The 20,472-nt window shown below is 35.8% G+C and overlaps 1 protein-coding gene across 3 annotated transcripts in view; it reads right to left on the bottom strand.

Annotated features, from left to right (window-relative positions):
- Positions 1-20,472, bottom strand: part of METTL25 (methyltransferase like 25) — a 154,941-nt gene that overhangs the window by 43,662 nt on the left and 90,807 nt on the right. For all 3 annotated transcript variants that reach the window (XM_004463551.5, XM_071218981.1, XM_058308502.1), the window contains exons 7-8: positions 15,820-15,849; positions 7,855-7,928 (exon numbers count right to left, since the gene is read on the bottom strand). In XM_004463551.5, the coding sequence (XP_004463608.2) occupies positions 7,855-7,928; positions 15,820-15,849 (104 nt within the window). The remainder of the gene's footprint in view (positions 1-7,854; positions 7,929-15,819; positions 15,850-20,472) is intronic.

The following is a 20,472-nucleotide window of genomic DNA, read 5'->3' as shown; positions in this document are numbered from 1 at the left end:
AGTCCTGGTTTGTTCAGGCTGCAATGACTTTAGACAAGTTTTAACCACTTTTATCTTAATTTTCCTTATCACTATAATGGTGATTGTACTAGATCCTAGGAGTATAATATGTGGCTCAGTTGATCCTGGAATATAGTCAGATAAGAGATTAAAATTTTATTGATCTTGAACAAGAAGAAAAATTTATGGAATATATATATAAAGTGAAAAGAATGTCAATGAAAGAACCTCTGTACCCATACTACCATGAAATTCTATGCACGCTACTTCTTTCCCAATCTAGTAATCCTGACAACTTAACTGCTCATATCCATAGGAAACTACTGTCCTGTCTCTTTTACCATAATGTTTTTCTTGATAGTTTGCAACATATTTTTATCCTCAATTTATTTTACAGTTTTGCTTATTTCTAAATTATACAAATGAAATTATCATGAGGGAATTTTTCCATGAATTATTTCCATTAAAATTATGTTCACAAGATTCATTCACATTGACAATGTAATTGTAATTCATACAACTGAATACAGTATTTCAATCTATGAATATACTACAAATGATACATTGTCCTATTAATGGACTTTTCAACTATTTCTAGTTTTCTGTTCTTATACACAATACAGCTATTAATCATTTCTGTATATGTCTCAGGACCATATGTACAAGAGCTCCTCAAGGATACATACTTAGGAATGGAACTGCTGAGGTAAAGAGTAAAGGCATTTTCAACTTTATTCGATAATGCTAACTTGTTTTACAAAGGATTGAACACATTTTTTTATCTTACCAGAAATAAGGACAGTTCTAGTTGCTCTACATTGCTGCCAACACTTCATATTGTCAAACTTTAAAATTTCTGCTAACCTAATGGTTACAAAATATCTCTTTGTGGTTTATTTTATTTATTTTATAGTTCTCTCATTAAAAATTAAGATTGAGCATCTTTTCTTATCTTTATTGGCCTTGTGAGAGTTCTATTTTGAGTGACTAATCAATTTTGACTATTTTTCTTTTACATAGTTTTCTTTTTCTCATGGATTTGTATGAATTCTTTATATATTTTGGATACTGACTTTTTGTCAGTTATAGATATTGCAATTATATTTTGCCAATAGTAACTTTTCTTTTCACTTTTACAAAACAGAAATTCTTAATATTAATGTGGTTGAATTTTTAATCTTTTAAGATTTGCAGTTTTGCATTTAGTTTAAGGAATCCTTCCACATCTCAAGGTCATAAAGATATTCTTCAATATTATCTCCTAAAAGTATTATAGTGCTGCCTTTCATATGTAAGTTTTAATGCACTATTAATCAATTTTTGTTTGGTATAAGGAAGGGTTTGAGTTTTTGCATGTAGTAGACAGTTAATGGTTCCCCAAAGATATCCACAAATATGTTAGGTTAATGTGGCAAGGAAGAATTAAGGTTGCTAATAGAATTAAGGTTGACTATCAGGTGACTTAAAAACAAGGACTGTTATCCTGGATTATCCAGGTGGGCCCAATGTAATGACAAGGGTCCTTTAAAGTGCAAGAGGGAAGCAGAAAAATAATTCAGAGCCAGAGAGAGATTTGAAGATGCTACACTGCTGATTTTGAAGAAGGAGGAAGGGGCTATGGGCCAAAGAATGCAAGCAGACCCTTGCAGCTGGAAAAGGCAAAGTAATGGTTTCTCCTCCAGTGCCTCCAGAAGCTAACCCAGTACTGCTGACACTTTTGATTTTCACCCAGGGAAACCCAATTTTGACTTATGACCTCTAGAACTTAAATGATAATAAATTTGCATTGTATTAAGCCTATAAGCTATTGATAATTTGTTACAACAGCCAAAGGAAACTAATACATTGTATAAATAACCACTGTCTTAGCAGGATGTAATGACTAGTCCTCTTTCTCTCCAAAGATCAACAATGATTTATCAAGATTTGTTCTGTACTCTCTATTAAGGTCTATTGGTCAACTTGGCAATTGTCCAAATCACAAACTTAGTGCTGATATCTGTTGAAATAAATTTTCCAATCTTGTTTTTCTTCTTCATAGTGTATTGGCTTTTCTCAGTCTTTAGTGCTTCCATATAAATTTTGAAACAACTTACAATTTAAATACAAACACAGTGAGAGACACACAAATACATTAATAACCTTTGGGATGACCATTAGATGCACTGAATTGAAATGATATAGCAATAATTTTGTGGAGAGCTGACATCTTTACAACATTGAGGCTTCCTATCCATAAATATGGTATATCTCTCCCTTTATTTTTAAGTTCTTTAATGTTTTTAAAGTTTTATTTTCTCCATGAAAGTCTTTCTTTTAGTTTCCTTGGTTGCTCAAGCAAATACCATGCAATGGCTTGGCTTAAACAATGGAAATTTATTAGCTCACAGTTTTGAGGCTAGGAGAGAAGGAGCTTCTTTAAAATGTATGATTATATTAAACTGTCTCATATTATATAGGTGATATTGACTTTTTGTAAAAATCATCATGAGGAAAGCTTGTACTTATAAATTCTCAGGAAAAATTTCTTCTCCACACCCAGGTTAGTGTTTCAATGATTAAGTTTCCTTAGCCTTCTCCTGTGGAAAGGTTTCATTTCTAGCTCACCCTTATGTAAGGTTCTAGGCTTTTGGAGTAACATCTTTATAAGGTGATCTCTTGTTAGACACCTCATTTTGAAGGGTGGACTTTAACTCCTCTCCCCTAAAGCTGAGTAGCTATGAAAAGATAAATAAAAGGTTATGAGGGTCCAACAGATGACCACAGGGAGAAATCAGGCTTCAGAGCTAGATTTTTTTATCCTGCTGAATTTTCATTTGAATTTGGCTTTAGAGGATTCTTTTCTTTCCTTCAATTTAACAACACATTTTTAAAAAAGTTTTTGCTATTTTATTTATCAGTTTATTAGCAGGGTATCTAATTCACCATATTGTTAGAAATAGAATGCTCTGACTGATATTTTAAATCAGAACTTTCCTGTTAGTTAATCTACTTACCAAAGATCCAAAAGAACTGGCATTGTATAACTACAGGGTAGTAATTATATAATTTTGGGCTATTCTGGTTTAATTCCCAAGCAACCATGAAACTGGCATTTTCAAAGAAATGGTCAAAGGCAAAGGCAGTAGGAATAAAATTTCCATAGGCACTTAAGATTAAATCATGCTTAACACTTTAGTCAACCATAGAGTTCCCTCTTAAATAGTACAACCTGAAAAAGAGATTCTTTGGTTTCCAAAGCATGTTAATTTTTAAGGTTGAGCTCACTGCTGAAAAATTTAGATACCCCAGTACAAAATGATCATGTGGTAAAACTATTTCCTCTAGTACTAGGTCATGTATTTCCACATATATCTTTCTAGGTTACTCCATTAGGCTTTTTTTTTTTTTAAAATCTCCACAGAGTACTTACTGTCCAGGACACTGAGACTGAATATCTTAATTATTTTTCTTGCTGTTTTTGAAAACATTCACAACAATATTTAAGAGTTTTTGTTGTTGTTGTTAAGCAATTCATCAATCTGCCTATCCATTCAGATGGCATTTTAAAATGAACTAACCACTTAAGCAAGTGGATGTGGCTCAAATGATAGAGCTTCCACCTACCATATAGGAGGTCCAGAGTTTGATACCCAGGACCTCTTGGCCTGTGTGGCAAGCTGGCCCACATGGAGTGCTGCTGCACACAAGGAGTGTCACCCCACACAGGGGTGCCCCCCACACAAGGAGTGCCCCCCGTGCAAGGAGTGAAGCCCTGCACAGGAGTGCAGCCCACCCAGGAGAGGTGCTGCCCACACAGAGAGCTGACGCAGCAAGATGATTGCAACAAAAAAGAGACACAGTGAAGAGATAATATGAGATGCAGCAAACTAGGGAGCTGAAGTGGAGCAAGAGAATGATCACCTCTTTTCCACTCTGGAAGGTCCCAGGATGGGTTCCCAGAGTTGTCTACTGATAATATAAACAGACACAGAAGAAACCACAGCAAATGGACCAGAGAGCAGACAATGGAGGAGAGGGGAAGGGGGGAGAAATAAGAAAAACAGAAACAGTACAATATAAAACACTATCTTTTGAATAATACACGTAAAATAAAAAGTAGGAAATACAATACTATTAAAAGGTACCAAACTAAATTTATCATAGTGTCATCCCCGCCCCCTCCCAGAGATATTAGCCTTTTGTTTGTATCTTCCATTTGGTGTTTTTCACTCAGTATAATTCTCTAGAGATTCATCTAGGTTGTTGTTTCCTTTTTATTGCAAGTAGTGTTTTATGGTACGGATTACCACAATTTAGCTTTTTATTCATTAAAGGACATCTGGATCATTTCCAGTTTGGACTATTATGAATAAAGCTGCTATAAATATTCATGACAAAGTGTGTATCAACATTAAGTTGGCCTCTTGAGTCAAGGTGGTAAGAGTGGGCTCCTTGTGATTGCTGGGAGTTCTGGCTCTTCATGTGGTATCCACTGACATTATGGTAGGTGAGCTGGGTGATGGTGAAAGTCCTGACTCTCTACTAGGCCTCTGGCAACAAAGAAGTGGGAAAGCAGGAAAGTGGAGGATATTACTGCCATGGGAGGGGTGAGAGGAAATCCAGGCTTCCCTATGGCCTGTGTTAGAGGGACAGAGGGTTGTCTATTACCAACTGCTGGACATGAAAGCCCACATCTTCTCTGACTCTACTCTAGAGGGGTGTTTAGGTGTCTTGTTATAGCCTGGCAAAGACAGAAGTCTAGGCTCTTCACTTGGTCCACATGGCTTTTGTTGGAATGGGTGGAAACAGAGCCACTGTTTTTTTCTTTTTCTTTTTTTTTTACAGCAGTATGGCAGTTTTGTCTAAAGTTTTTTCTGTTTTGCTCGGCTGCTCCTTTCCTGGTCCTTTGATTAGAAAAAGCAGGCTTTAGTCATGATTTTTTTTTTTTTTTTGCCTGTGCCTACTAGTGTTTCTAATTGCTTGCTTCCTCAGCTCCAATTCTGGGGTATATGAGGCAGGGAACTCACCATCATGTCATTCCTTGGGTCGGGAGATGTCAGCCAATTTGACTTTTTCTACCACTTTTGAGTGTCTTATGTTTGTTTAATGGATAACATCCAGGGTTTTGAGTAGACTGTAGCAGGAGGAAAACTGAAAAGTACATCTGCTCCACCTTCATAGAAGTAAAAGTCACTTGAGCATAACTACTTTAGTCTTTTCATTGGATCTCCTATAGATGAGCTTCTATTGGTCTTGGGTTCTGTTGTCTTATTTCATCATATGGCTGGTTACTTTGAATTGACTGCCAGATAATCTATATAACAAATTGTAGTGATACTTTAAGGCTTAGATTTATATTACCTTTGTCCAGAGAGGTTTTGTTCCCACAGGAAGCTAGGAAAAGCTGTACTTTTGAAAATGTAATCTAATCATAACTTGAAATGATTTCAAGTTGGGCTTTAATCCATCTCAGGACCATTTTACTTTCAATTCATTCTTACTCTTACAATGTGAATCTTGGACAGCCTAACTGAACGTATGAGTGGTTTATCTGGCCTACTCCTGAGTCCACAACCTAGGCAAGCCATTAACTTTAACCTTTGTCTCACTACAACTATGATTCTATTGGAAGCTCTGCTCATCCTTTCTGGCCCATTTTTTAACTAGCAGATAGCTGCCTATTCAAGAATTGGCAGATGGCTCAAGGGAAAATACAGCCCTAAAAGCTAGGCTCACCTCTCTTGATTTTCAGCTTCTCCTAGATATTTGATGGATAATTCTTCCTGGGCAAGTCTCTGATGCCCTCACACCAATTAAAACAAATACACAAACACATGTGCACACACACACAGAGATACACACAATACACAAACACATGTGCACACACACACAGAGATACACACATACACACAGCCCTCCAGTGTTTTCAGCTTTTCTCAGAATGAGGGTTGGTTCTAATTATCTAGTCTGCTATTATCAAAAGTGGGTTTTTATATTTTGTTTGGCAATTTGTTTTTGCAGCTGTCATCTTAACTAGAATATGGAATGTTCCTGTGTAGAAACCATATCCTATGCATCTTTCATCCCCAAAACCTAATATGCTGCCCCAAAACCTAATAATTGCTGGATTAAAAAATAAAACATGTGTAAGTCATAAATAATTAGAATGGATAATTTGATGATGGGAGAATAATGAAATATGATTTTAAGTTTCTAATACTTAACAATGATCATACCATTCCCAGAAACAAGAAAATCAAGCAAAGGAAAAAAAAGGAAGAGAATTTATGGGAAAATGATTTCACATTTTGGATATGGCTAAATATGATATATATGTGAGATACTTGAGTGGAGCTATTGAAATGAAAATGGGAAATGTAGATTTGGATTTCTAAAAGGGGGCTAGAGCCAGATACTTGACTCAAGAGTTATTTGTGATGAATGTAATTGCTAATAAAGAAGAAAATATAAAGAGAAGAACTGAGTATAAAATACTAGAGTATACCTAGATTCACTTAGAGGATGGAATAAGAATAAGAATCCTTAAAGAAAACAGATGAATGCTCAGATTGGGAGGAAAAAAACTCAAAAGAATGCAACATTATGGAAGATAATTAGGAAGAGAGTTTGGAAGAAAAAAAATTATCAACATGGTCAAATGTCACTGAAAGTTCAATGAGGATCTGGAATGAAAATAAGTATTATAAGAAATATCGTCTATTTACATAGAGCAAAGGCAGGCAGGAGAATGGAGAGTTGGGGAGTGTTTAGATTTCAGGGCAGAAGAAAGGTTTAGAAAAGAAAGAGAACTATTTTAAGAGGTCATTAAGAGACCAATAAAGAAACTGATAAACAGATTTGAGGGCTAAAAAGAATGTTTATGGTTAATATTTTCAGTGGACATTAATCTGTTCAATTTTATTATTTTCTTTAGGAAAGTTAGCATCTTGGGGTGAGCTGACTAGAAGGACCAAGTTTTTTTGAGAAACGATGAGGAATTCACTTGTAGGTATTTTTAAGATTGGTAAATATATGGAAAAGAGAATGGAGATTGGCATAGAGAACTGAGAGATTTTTGCATGGAGATAACAGTTGAAACTAGTTGTATGAAGTAATTTCTATCAGAAAAACATGTTTTTTTTCCTTAGAGAGAAATAATAGCAGAGTAAAAAAAATCCCTTCTATCTCTGCTAATAAGTTTGTATTAGTTATTGAGAACCTGAAAATTGTCCTACTTTAATTTGGAGAATAACCTCATTATACCAAATGGTCATCAGAACCCTAAGATTTGTAATTAGCAAGAAGACATTCGTGAAACCTGTGAGGATGGCAAATATATACTTAAATAGCAGTTACTGAATCAATATGGTAGAAAAATTCTTCCATCCCTTGACTGTATAATCAGAGCATTATTTGGAGGAAAACAGCAACAAAACAAAACATATACAGGGCTACTATTGTACTTGTGAGACCTGAATGGCCATAATGGTTGTTTATGATCCTTGTCTATTCTAATTAGTAAGTATTCATGCTGTAGTTGTTGTGAAACATTTAAATATAACCCCTGCTGATATTATACTATATTCATTGAATTACTTATCTATAATATTTTAATACCACTAAAATATTAAAATACATTTTATATATATTACTTTATTTTCAGAGTTTAGGACAAGAAGGAATTATTAGAGCCAGGTCCCTGATGATTATCCTAAGATATAGTTTCTACTTCTTTATTATATAGTGACATTATGCTCAAATTCAAAGCTTATGCTACCAAAAATAGTGGCCTTACTTAAATTCATTTGAAGACTAAAGTCACTTCACTTACAATGCAACATAGCTATTCTTATTAAAATAAAATCCTCATACCATTTGGTGATGCCATAACACTCTTTAATAATATCCTGAAGGATGGCACGAAAGAACAGTGATTCAGTAGGCAGCTGAAAAAAAAAGGTAGAAATTCTATAAGCATAAGAAACAAATGAGTTTTCATGGCTAAGAAATGTCAAAGGGATTCAGGAGGTCATTCCAGAGGCTATGCTTAAGTATGTCTGAGCAGGATCTTATCGACTACCACAGTAAACAGTGTCTCATACAGTGTGGCTCCTGAGGTCCTAGGGAAATCTTGACACTATAGGTATCAGGAATTTGGCAATCAGTGGTCCTTACTTTGGAATATGTGTTCCCCAATGCAACAGAGTTAGACTCATTTGTAATTTTCCTACACATGGTACTTCTGCCCCTTTTATTTTTATTTGAACCTCTAATTAGCACTAAGGCCGTTAAATATATGTCCCAGAAACTTAAATCTTTGGTTGGTTCATATGCTGGTTGAGCCCTGAATCTCAGCAGAGTTGCAACACCTACTCTCCCATTCATTGCATTTGCCCAGGACAACTAACAAAAGGATGGATGATGGACAACACCCATCTCAAAAAAACAGAGAATATCTACATCTGCAAACAACATATTTCCATCCATCTGCCCTGTGGAATCTAAGACTCCTCACAGTGAGAAAAAGAGTGGGCATCACCACCCCCAAATCCCCAATATTGAGAAATGAACAAACCTAAGGGAGGAATGCAACTATGGACTAAAGTAGACTTATTTATATTCTAGCAATGGAAGAACTTTTATCACTGATACAAAGGCAGTGGCACCAGAAGTCTGGGAGAAGGAGAGGGAAGAACAGGTGAAACATGGAACATTTTAGGGACATTGGAATTGTCCTGCATGACTTTGCAATGAGGGATACAAGGCCATTATTCATTTTGTCAAAACCTGTAAAACTGTGCAGGGCAAAGTGTAAACTATAATGTAAACTATAGCTCATGATTAGTAGCAATGCTTTAGTATGTGTTCATCAATTGTAACAAATGTACCACACTAATGAAAGATGTTAATGGGTTAACATGTGGGAGTGGGAGTGGGTGGGGTATATGGGTATCCCCTACATTTTTGATGTAACATTTATGTAATCTAAAGTGTTTTCAAAAATTAAAAATTAAAAAATTAAAAAAAATTAAAAAGAAATTAAAAAACAGAAATCAAAACCAATACCAGAGTACTTGCAGCATAAATAGTTGTTAGAAACCTGACATTTTGCTAAACAGAGGGTCATTTTATAATTTTTCCAGTCTAAAATTATAGTATTATCTGGAAGCTAAGACCCACTGGGGAGGTAATTCTACAAGAAAATAGAAGAACCTATAAAAGAAATGGTAGTAAATGAGAAAGAAAAGGCTTAACCAATGAAAATAAGTTAATGCCCAAAATGGAATACTTAACAATTTAAAATGTCAAAATAAACTTTCAAGACCAGCCAAGTCACCTCTGGATCCTATAAAAGAGCAGAGTCATGTGGGATATATGTAAAAGAGGAGCAAATGTTGCTTGCTACTAATGGTAGTGGAACAGAGATAATATCAAGCTATATGCATCACCCCCAGAAAGAGAGGTTACCACCTAAGTAATGAAATATTGAAAATAAGTTGAGGTCTGAAAGATTATACCACTGGCTCAAAAAAATATACCTGGACAGCACATTGGATCAGGTATGGCATTGTTGGCAAGGTTTCACTTCTGGAGGAGAAAGGTGGAAGGTGGTCTATGCAAGAGAAATATCCACTGCCTTCCAAAGAAACGATCAAACAGGAGAAGCAAGCAGGCGGACTGTAATGAAGTGTGCATTGCCAATATGCACTATACATTCCATAAGCATTACCTTTTTATTTAATTTCTTTTAGCTGTTAACTTTGTAAGAAGCAAAGAGGTTGGATCAAGTTTAAATGACTGTGCTGTCCTTTTTCACATCAAAGAATTGAGAACTACTGACAAGGAAGGGTGCACCTGACTTTCCCATCTGTCTGAATGGTATGGAAGGAAAATAATTTGCATGTTGGTGAAGGAAGAAGCTGGGAGAGACAACAGTTAAACCTTGAGTAAAGGGAAAATCGGTCCAAGGTGTCCTACAGACTATAAAATGCATTTTAATCAGGGTGCCATTTTTTCTGTCCAAATGATTTTAATTATTAGAATGCACATTTAAAATATGCAAATAAAAAATTTTCAAACCTGGAGTTAAATGACAAGATGGCCAAAAGTGAGGAAGTATGATTGAAAGTAGGGTGAGGGACTTAAAAGATAAAAATGAAAAGCAAACAAACAATAAAATGAATAAAATGAAATCCAAAATAAAAAAGAGACACACATACACGTATATGGGGGATTTAAGGGCCTGGTACATTTCTGCTTCCTCTCTTGTAACTGCCATGCTGTGAGTAGCTTCCCAGTCCAAGAAGAAGAAAATGGGTGGAGCTAAGTCTTCCTGCCTTTCCAGAGACCTGCGGCCCGAAACAGCACTACTTAGCAGAGCCCAGCCCAAATCAGCTAATCCCCAGCCATGCAATCTGAAACACAGATGTCCAAACCAACCCACAGATACGTGAGAATAAATGATTATTTTAAGTCACACTGAAATTTGTGTGATTTATTATATAGAATTATTGTGGGAATAGCTAACCAATACAGGCCCCTATCACTTTAGGTAGGAAGATAACAGTATAGATTATAGAACGAGGGCTGAAAATTGGTGGAAGGAGATTATTTTAGCGGCTATAGCAATAATTAAGGTGAGGAGATGAATTCTTAAATTAGGGTAGTGAAGACAAAGAGAAGGGACTAGATTAAGAGATATTTAGAAAGTAGAATATTAGACTAGGTGACTGACTGGATATTGGTATTGGAGGAAACATGGGAGTCTAGAATGATTCAAATTTTCCTGATTTAGGAAAGTGAATGGTGAGGGCATTCACTAATAGAGGCAGATAAGCACCTGAGGTAAATCTCAGTTCTGAATACACTGAGTTTGTGATAGGAAGAGGAGTATACCTGAGATAAAATTTGGTTTTGAACATGCTGAGTTTCAGACACTGGGTTCAATGAGATCTGGCATTCAGGAATGAAGTCTGGTAAGAATATATAGTCTTAGTGGTTATTAGAATTGGTGGTAGCTATAGCCACAACTGTGGAAGAGATTATTCAGGGAATAAATATATACTTAGAAAAATATAAATCCAGGGACACATGAACATTTAAAAGGGGAGGGACAGGTAAAAGGAGTTAGCAGATGAGATTGAGTAGAAACAGGCATAGAGGAAGAAGGATAAGCAGAATACTCAACACCAAAATGGAAGGAGGTCAGCAATACTGAATGCTTTTGAAAAGTCAAATAAGATAAAAACTAAAATCTGGGGAGTGGATGTAGCTCAAGTAGTTGAGTGCCTGCTTCCCATATATGAGGTCTTGGGTTCCATCCTTGGTACCTCCTAAAAACAAGCAAACAAACAAATGAAAAAAGCAACTCTCTCACTAGGGAGTGGATGTAGCTCAATGGCTGAGTGTCTGCTTCTCATGTACGAGGTCCTGGGTTTAATCCCTATACCTCCTAAAAAACAAAACAAAACAAAACATTAAAAACTGTCCAATGTCTGGTAAAGTTTTTAAGACAGAGTTCTGTGGAACTTGTATATCCACTAAGTCATCCTTAACTACAAAAAATATGTTTGGGATCAGATGGGGTTTAGCACAAGATAAAATTTGCCTTGGGCTCAACCCCTTTTTAGTCATGGTCCTTCCTATCAAGTGCACGTTCAGGCAGAAAACCTATCCCATTGACCCCTTCCTCACCTAATACCAAGTTCTCACATTATAGCCCCAAGTGCTGATTCTGCAGTGAACCAGTGATGGTTACAGTTTGAACATCTTTTCTTGGGTCTTCTCTAACATTATGTCTGTGTCACTGGAAATTGTCTAATTGGGGCAGAGTACCTTGAAAGAACAAAAGTTATATACCCTCTGGAAGATGAGATGGGGCAACAAAGTGATTCTAGTACAAAATGCAGTTAGAAATACCATAGTCTGCAACTCAACTCCTAAAATAACTGTGGAAAGCAGACACGCACATACATAAATGTTCACACTAAAATTTATGACCTTCAAAAGTAAAATTCTTACATAAAATAATGTTAATATAATTAAACTGGGAAGCAGATGTAGCTCAACTGATAGAGCATCTGCCTACCATATAGGAGGTCCAGGGTTCCTGGACCATGTGGTGAGCTGACCCACACACAGTGCTGATGCGCACACAGAGTGCCGTGTCCCGCAGGGATGGCCCCCATGTAGGGATGCCCCACATGCAAGGAGTGCACACCGAAAGGATAGCCTCTCTGCATGAAAAGCACAGCCTGCCCAGGAGTGGCACTACACACACAGTGAGTTGACGCAGCAAGCTGATGCAACAAAAAAGAGACACAGATTCCTGTGCTGCTAAGAATGCAAGTGAACACAGAAGAACATACAGTGAATGGACACAGAGAGCAGACAACGTGGGGAGCGGGGAAGAGGGGAGAGAAATAATTAAATCTTAAAAAAACAAAATTTAAGGGAAACGGACTTTGGCCCAGTGGTTAGGGCGTCCGTCTACCACATGGGAGGCCCGCGGTTCAAACCCCGGGCCTCCTTGACCCGTGTGGAGCTGGCCCATGCGCAGTGCTGATGCGCGTAAGGAGTGCTGCGCCACGGCAGGGGTGTCCCCCTGCGTAGAGAAGCCCCACGTGCAAGGAGTGCACCCGTAAGGAGAGCTGCCCAGCGTGAAAGAAAATGCAGCCTGCCCAGGAATGGCGCCGCCCACACTTCCCGTGCCGCTGACAGCAACAGAAGCGGACAAAGAAACAAGACGCAGCAAAAAGACACAGAAAACAGACAACCGGGGGAGGGGAGGGGAATTAAATAAATAAAAAATAAATCTTTAAAAAAAAACAAAAAACAAAATTTAAAATTGCTGACTTGTACATTTGCAAATGGTTAAAATGGGACATTCTGAATTGTATATATATGTGCATATATACATACATATATAACACTACAATAAAAAGTTAAAATCTCTTTCCAAATGCAACTCCTTCAACTTGAGAAAAAACTTCTGATTTCTAAACTTTCTTTTCCTGAAACCTGCTCAAAAAACATTCATGCAAAATTCCTCATCTCTGGATATATTTACCTTTTGATATTCTCTCATCTTGAATAACTCTTTTCTATATTACCAAAATATCTGCTTTATCATCATTTTTTCTATATTATCTGAAATATCATTCCTTGAGACCCCTCTCACTTCTCTCAAAAAAAAAATGCTAAAATCTGCTGAAATCGAGGCTTTTGGCAAACTGACTATATTTGCATATGAAGTATTAGTACTAGTAGTAAAAATAGTGTACAAAATTCTTTTTGTTGGATTAGCTATACTAGATGGGAATTTTCATTTTATATGAAAGTCAGTTCCTAAATAGTTGAAACTCTCCTTCCTGATGCCTTTGATAAAAGTTATAAAAATGTATCAAAATAATTTAGAAAGAAATATATATTTATATTGTTAAAAAATGACTTTCAGAGACCACAAAAAACATAAAGTAATGTATTTCAAGCAAGAGAAAATATAGACATGGAATGCAAAGAGAAATACAAATAGGATATAGGATAAAACCATTGTTCCCAAGTTATCCTGAGTAAATAACAGCTTTTACAGCTGTCACAAAAGAGAAAGAAAAGACAGTTATAAAGTGCCTTCCATTGTACATTCTTGGAATTACTAGGACTATCCATCTAGGGAAAGTGGGAAGGAAGTTAACATGTGACCAGTCTGTGCCTGCTTATTCCAGGAATAAACGGTACGTGATTCAGAGTTTACTTTCTTTCCTTCCAAATAATAAATAAACTTAACACTTTAATGCATTTTAAAAATGAGAGGGAGCAGAAAGTGTTTGTATACTCTTTAAGCCCGTGTATAGATGTGCGTTTTACAAGTCTAGTGGAAAGACCACTAAGCTGGAAGTCAAGGCTCTGCAATTAATTAAGGAAGCTAGAACACACTATTAAACTTCTGCTGTAATTCACATTTTCATATACACTTGGGCACGAGCATTTGGGAAACAGAAAAATACCAAACCAAGGCCTTGGGGGCATTATTACAATACAGGCTCTTTCTTTCTCCAGTCTCCCAGGTTATCACTAATCTGATATATAGTGTACTAGTTAAGACTGTGTACTCCAAGTCAGACATAGACTCAGATCTCAGCATTGGCTATGTTAGAGTTTCCTCATGTATATCATGGAATAATAATAGTACCTACCTCATAGTATTACGTATTTAGTACCTTAATGGATAAGAAGAACTTTGAACAGTACTTGGCACATGGTAAGCTTTGTGTTAGTTTTAGCTATTATTTTCATTGTCACAATCACTACTGATAAAAGGAAAAACAGTTGACATTTAGCACTTACTATGTGCTTACTACATATTGTTTTAAGCATTTTACATGTAATCATTCATTTAGTCCTCACAACAAACCTATGAGGAAGGTACTATTTTTACTCCTCTAATTGCTATAATTCCTACGTTGGAGACAAAGAAAGTAAGCTACAGGGAAATTATAACATGTGTCCAAGGCCTTTTTAGTTAGTGAAGTCAGGATGCAAACCAGCAGTGTGAGACTAAAGCCTACATAATAGGCTCTAATGTCTAATGCCTTCAAAAGAATCAGTTTTTATCTATTTTTGGATAAGTACAGTGAATACATTAAAAAAACAAAACAAAACTATGTAAAGTGCTTAGCATAAAAACTGGCCCAGAGGCGGCAGACTTGGCCCAGCGGTTAGGGCGTCCATCTACCACATGGGAGGTCTGCAGTTCAAACCCTGGGCCTCCTTGACCCGTGTGGAGCTGGCCCATGCACAGTGCTGATGCGCGCAAGGAGCGCCGTGCCACGCAGGGGTGTCCCCCATGTAAGGGAGCCCCACGCACAAGGAGTGCACCCCATAGGGAGAGCGCCCAGTGAAACAAAGTGCAGCCTGCCCAGGAATGGTGCCGCACACACGGAGAGCTGACATAAGATGACGCAACAAAAAGAAACACAGATTCCTGTGCCGCTGACAACAGAAGCAAGGACGACACAGCAAAAAGACTCAGAGAACAGACAAAGGAGGTGGGGGGGGGTAGGGGAGAGAAATAAATAAATAAATAAATCTTTAAAAAAAATGCATCTACTTCAAAACAAACAAACAAAAACCTGGCTGAGAGAAAACACTCAGTAAATATAACCTATTATTACTATTATTATTTTCAAAATTCAAATTGATATGTTCATGTGGCCTGAAAAGAAACAAAAGAGTAAAATTTTGGTCCAATGAGAAAAATCTGATGAAAATTTTTTAAAAAACTCAAAAAAATTCCCAATTCCCAATATATGTCATGAATCATAAGGAGGCAGATAATACTATTACATGAATATTTAGGGGATGCATTTTACCTTTGTTTCTATATGAAAATCCACTTGATTGTTGCAACTATGACTAATCAAGGCCATAAAGAAAAAGTTATCAGTCAACTGAAATATGTGTTTTGGACTATAGTTAAATAATCAAATGAATGCTATACCTTGTTTATTTTTATTTGAACTAAGGTCATAAAAGCCTGATGTGAGCAATAGCGTTCTTTAGAAATATTTATTTCTAAATAATTTTTTTAGTATAATATGAAAAAATAAGAGGCTAGTAGAAGAGTTATAATGTGGAAATTTTCCTAAAAATTCAATTTGCTTTTTCAGATAGTTCACTTCTCTTTTAAAGTAAACATATAAGAAATGTATAAATTTAAATATGCAGAGGTAAATATGGAAGAGGTTTGAAGTTCATCAGTAGGATAAATATGAAGAATACTTAAAGAGAAAAAGTAACTTGTTAATCAGGTAGATTACAGTAAACACTTTCACTTACCCCTTGATCAACTGCAACCCGCTCTAATGCCTTTAAAAGAGAAAAAAAGAAGACAAAGACTGTTCATATATTTTGTCTTATCTTAAAAGACTTATATACACACTATATAACAGCTTGTTAAAAAATGACATTTAAGAAGATTAATTAAGTGATATCATGAAAGTTTATACACTTAAAAGTATGAATATCATTAAGGAATTTTAACTGGTATTCTTGCATAATTTGGGACTGATTTATAATGGATGTGTGTATTAAACACAAATATACTCCACTTCTAAATTATATACATTCCTTGATTTTTAGAAGGAATTATAAATCAGGAAAGAAATAACATATTCTTGGCTTACTTTTAGTGTGGTTAAAACAAGTGAATGGATACAAAGCTTTATTATGCAAACAGAGAGACATAAAGGTATATTATATACTAATTTCTAACAAATTTTCTTCCAACATTTTATGAAAACATAATTTCTTCTTTTAGTAAACAAAATGAACAAATTATAGTTGAAAGCTTAGTTTAGAAAAGTAATTTCCATGATCAAGTGTCAGGTAGAAGAGAATGTAATAAATAATAAATAAATATTCTTACAATCTTATATGTAGATGGCTTTTACATTTATATTTAAGATCTAAAACATTTTAAATAAAATATTTCCTAATATTTCCAATAAACATTCATAAGCCAATAATACAGAAGATTGTTTTTATCATTTAAGTATGGAATAGTGCCTTCTGAAATGTTATTATTTTATTCAGTTTTGTAACCAAATTAGATTTTTAAAATTTTAACCAAAATTTTATTTTTAAATGTTTAACAAATATTTCAAAATATAGAAAAATAATAAAAATATAATATTCATATTTGATTCAGATTTCTAGGTTTTCATAATAAAACTTTTTAGTTTTATTCAGTTTTATAGCTGAATCATATTCTTTCAAAATTGAAAGCTAATTTAGAGATTATTTTGTGTAAGTGTAATTTCTGTAGATGTGCAAGGTCACTGACAAGGTCAAGTAATACCTCAAGTCACATATCTAGATCATAGCTGAGCAGGAACTAAAAATTTGCTCTTTGAATCCTGGTTTATTTCTCAAGTCATACACTGCAGATTTAGCGGGGGGAAAAAGAGTTCACATGTTCTGCTTCAGAGACATTTTTTTGAAGAAAGATGTAATTTTCCATTTATTTGAAGGATACATACACTGAGCAGCTAGAGATATAGTTGCATAGAACATAAAAATTACTGCCTAATTTTTACAGTAAGATAGTAAAATACACAGAAGAGATTTATTATTTAAGATAATATTGGATTTTCATTTATATGGGGTAGGCTAATTTCAGACATAATTTTTGTTATTGCTTTCGTTAAAGGACTGAGTTAAAAAAGGGTTTTTAATAATACAGAGGTTCCAGGAAAAAGATGCCAAGGTGGGTAGGTGAGTTTGACTCCCTTACAAGAAAGGAGTGGAGAGAAGGCAGAGATCTATCTGAAGGAGATGCTTTGGACATATATAGTAGAATGGGAAGGTGCTCTGAATCATCTAGAAGGGTACTGGAAACATAAATCAAATGAAAACCATGAGTTGCTCGCCTCTGTGGCTGGAAGTGGCACATATACCCTGCCCTCTGGGCAAATAGCCTAGGTGGAGCCCCTGGCTCACTGCTCTGAATGGAATGTGAGGGGACATTCACTGGGAGAAAGAGGAGTCTGGGAGAGGGGAGAGTGGTTTCTTCGCGATGAGTTTGGCCAACTGAGCCCCCTTTGAATTTTGGAAAGGACCCCAATCCAACCAGGAGAGAGGACGGGGGATCTCTTCAGGCAGGCTGTCATGCCTAGCCACTCCAGTAAAGAGAGGAATTAGATTAGAGAGGGGGCAGGGACAGACAGGCACCTAATCAGCAGGACTCTGGAAAACTGCCAAGAATCTAACCTGTCCGTGGTTTACCTAAAGAGAGAGTTTATCTCAAAGGAAGAATTCCCACCTTGCAACTGCAAGGACCCTGGTTCAATTCCTGGCTTTTCTTAGAGAAGGGATCTACCAGGTTATCAGGCATCCAGCTGATACTTTATGACAGTGAACATGTAGACATTCTTTTTGTATTAGCTTTACTTCAATCTCTTATTTTTGTTAAAAAAAAAAAAAATGTTCCTTTTTTTCTTCCTTATTTTACTAGCTAAAACAGGGTTCAAACCAGCAGATGGCAGGCCACAGGGTGATTGATTAACAGCCGCAGCCTGAGGGTTCCTTAGGGGCCTAAGAGCAGGTGATGTTTTTCCTTGTATTTTTTATTCTTTCTTTCTCCCCCCTTTTTTTTTTTTTTGAAATTAATTGCTGCCGTCTTGTTTCTTGTTTGCTGTGTTTCCCCTTCTTTCTTCCCTCATTTCCTCTTTCTTTCTTCCCGTTTTTTCTTTTACCAATTTTTTCTATCTACGCTATTTCTTTTTTTCTTTCAGTTTTTCTATCTTCTATTTTCTGTTGGTCTTTCATTCCATCTTTTTGTTTGATGTTCATTTTTCCTGTTTTTATTTCTATTTATTTCTCTATTTTCTTCCTTTTAAAATTTTCTTTTTCTCTCTTCTCAAAATTCTGACCTTTTATTATATATATATTTCTCTATTTTGTTTCTCATTTCATTTTTATTCTTATTCCTCTATACTTCTGACTTGTGTTAATAATTCATTTTCCTAGGTCTTGTATGGTGCCTCTTCTACATTTTACTATTATTATTACTATTACTCTTATTCACATCTTATTTCTCTACTTTTCTTTAGTCCTCACTTTTTTTCCAAGGGAACACAGACAACAGCAAGGAAATAGAATAAGAGGAGTGAAGTGTCATAGTGAAACCTCACCCCCCCACACACAAACAAAACAACAAAATAAAGCCTTAAAGTAGAAAGAGAAGCTAATCAACTCAATAATCTCATCACGATAACAGATTTCTAGACAACAACAAAAAATTATAAGCTATACTAAGAAACAGGAAGACATGGCCCAGTCCAACAAACAAACTAAAAGAAAAAGAGGAAAAACAGAACATGAGACAACTAATCAGAGATGTCCAAACAAATATCATGAATCAACTTAATGAAGTGAAGGAAGAGATTAAGGATATTAAGACGACACTGGGAGAACACACTGAAGAAATTGTAAATATACATAAAAAGATAATGGACCTGATGGTGATAATTGGCACAATGCAAAACACTGGAAGGACATAACAGCAGCTTTGAAAAGGCAAAGGAAAGAATCAGCAATGTGGAAGACAGTAGAACTGAAATCAGACAGAGAGTAGAAGAGACAGATAAAAAGACAAAAAATCCAGCAGGGACTTAGGGATTTGAATGACAAAATGAAATGCACAAACCCATGTATTATAGGCACTGCAGAGAAAGAACAGACAGGAACAAGGGCAGGAGGAGTGTTGGAGGAAATAATGGTAGAAAATTCCCAGCTTTGTTGAGGGATATGGACGTACATGTCCGGGAAGTACAGTGTACCCCAAACAGTAAAATCCTAACAGATGTACCCCAGAAGGTGTACTTGTTAAATTGTTCAGGATTAAGAAAGAAGAGAATACTGAAAGCAGCAAGAGAAAAGAGATCCATCACATACAAGGGAAGCGCAGTAGGATTAAGTGCTGATTTCTCATCTGAAACCATGAACACAACAAGGCAGTGGTATGTATGATTTAGTTAAGCTGCTAAAAGAAAAAAATTTCGGCCAAGAATTCTCTATCCACCAAAGTGGGCATTCAAAATAAGGGACAGTTCAAAATATTCACAGATAAACAGAAATAAGAAACATGTCCTTCAAGAATTCTAAAGGGAGTTCTGCAGGTTGAAAGGAAAAAGCAGGAGAGAGAGAGAGTTGGTGTAGAGTGTAAGAAGAACTAAATAGATAAAAAGAGAAATAAAAACAACATGTGGCATACATAAACCTAAAGAAAACATGGCCAAAGTAAGTAATTCTTTGACAGTAATAACATTGAAGTTAATGGATTAAACTCTCCAATCAAGAGACACAGACTGGCAGAATGGATAAGGAAATATAACCCACCTATATGCTGTCTACAAGAAGCCCACCTTAGACCAAGGGATGCAAGAAGGCTGAAAGTGAATGGTTGGAAAACAATTTTACATGCAAACAATAACCAAAAAAAAGGCAGGAGTAGCTATACTAATATTGAGCAAAATAGACTTTAAATGTAAAAATACTGTAAGAGACAAAGAAAGCCACTGTATATAAATAAAAGGGGTAATCTATCAAGAAGCAAGAACAATCATAGATATTTATGCACCTAGCCAGGGTCGCTCAAAATACATGAGGCAAACATTGGAAAAATGGAGAAATAAATGCCTCTACAATTATAGTTGGGGACTTTAATACTCCATTATCACCATTAGAGAGAACATCTCGACAGAGAGTCAATAAGGAAACAAAGACCTTGAATGATACATTAGAGGATCTGGATCCAGTAGACATATACAGAACATTACACCCAAATACAGTGGGATATACATTTTTCTCAAGTACACATGGATCATTCTCCAGGAGAGACCATATTCTAGAACACAGAATGACTCTCAATGAATTCAGAAAGACTGAAATTATATAAAGTAATTTCTCTGATCATTGGAATCATGCTGG

This window comes from Dasypus novemcinctus, chromosome 12 (genome assembly GCF_030445035.2).
Source record: "Dasypus novemcinctus isolate mDasNov1 chromosome 12, mDasNov1.1.hap2, whole genome shotgun sequence".
Classification (NCBI taxonomy): Eukaryota; Metazoa; Chordata; class Mammalia; order Cingulata; family Dasypodidae; genus Dasypus; species Dasypus novemcinctus.
Note: the sequence above shows the minus strand (reverse complement) of the source record. Positions and strands in the feature narration are given on the sequence as shown.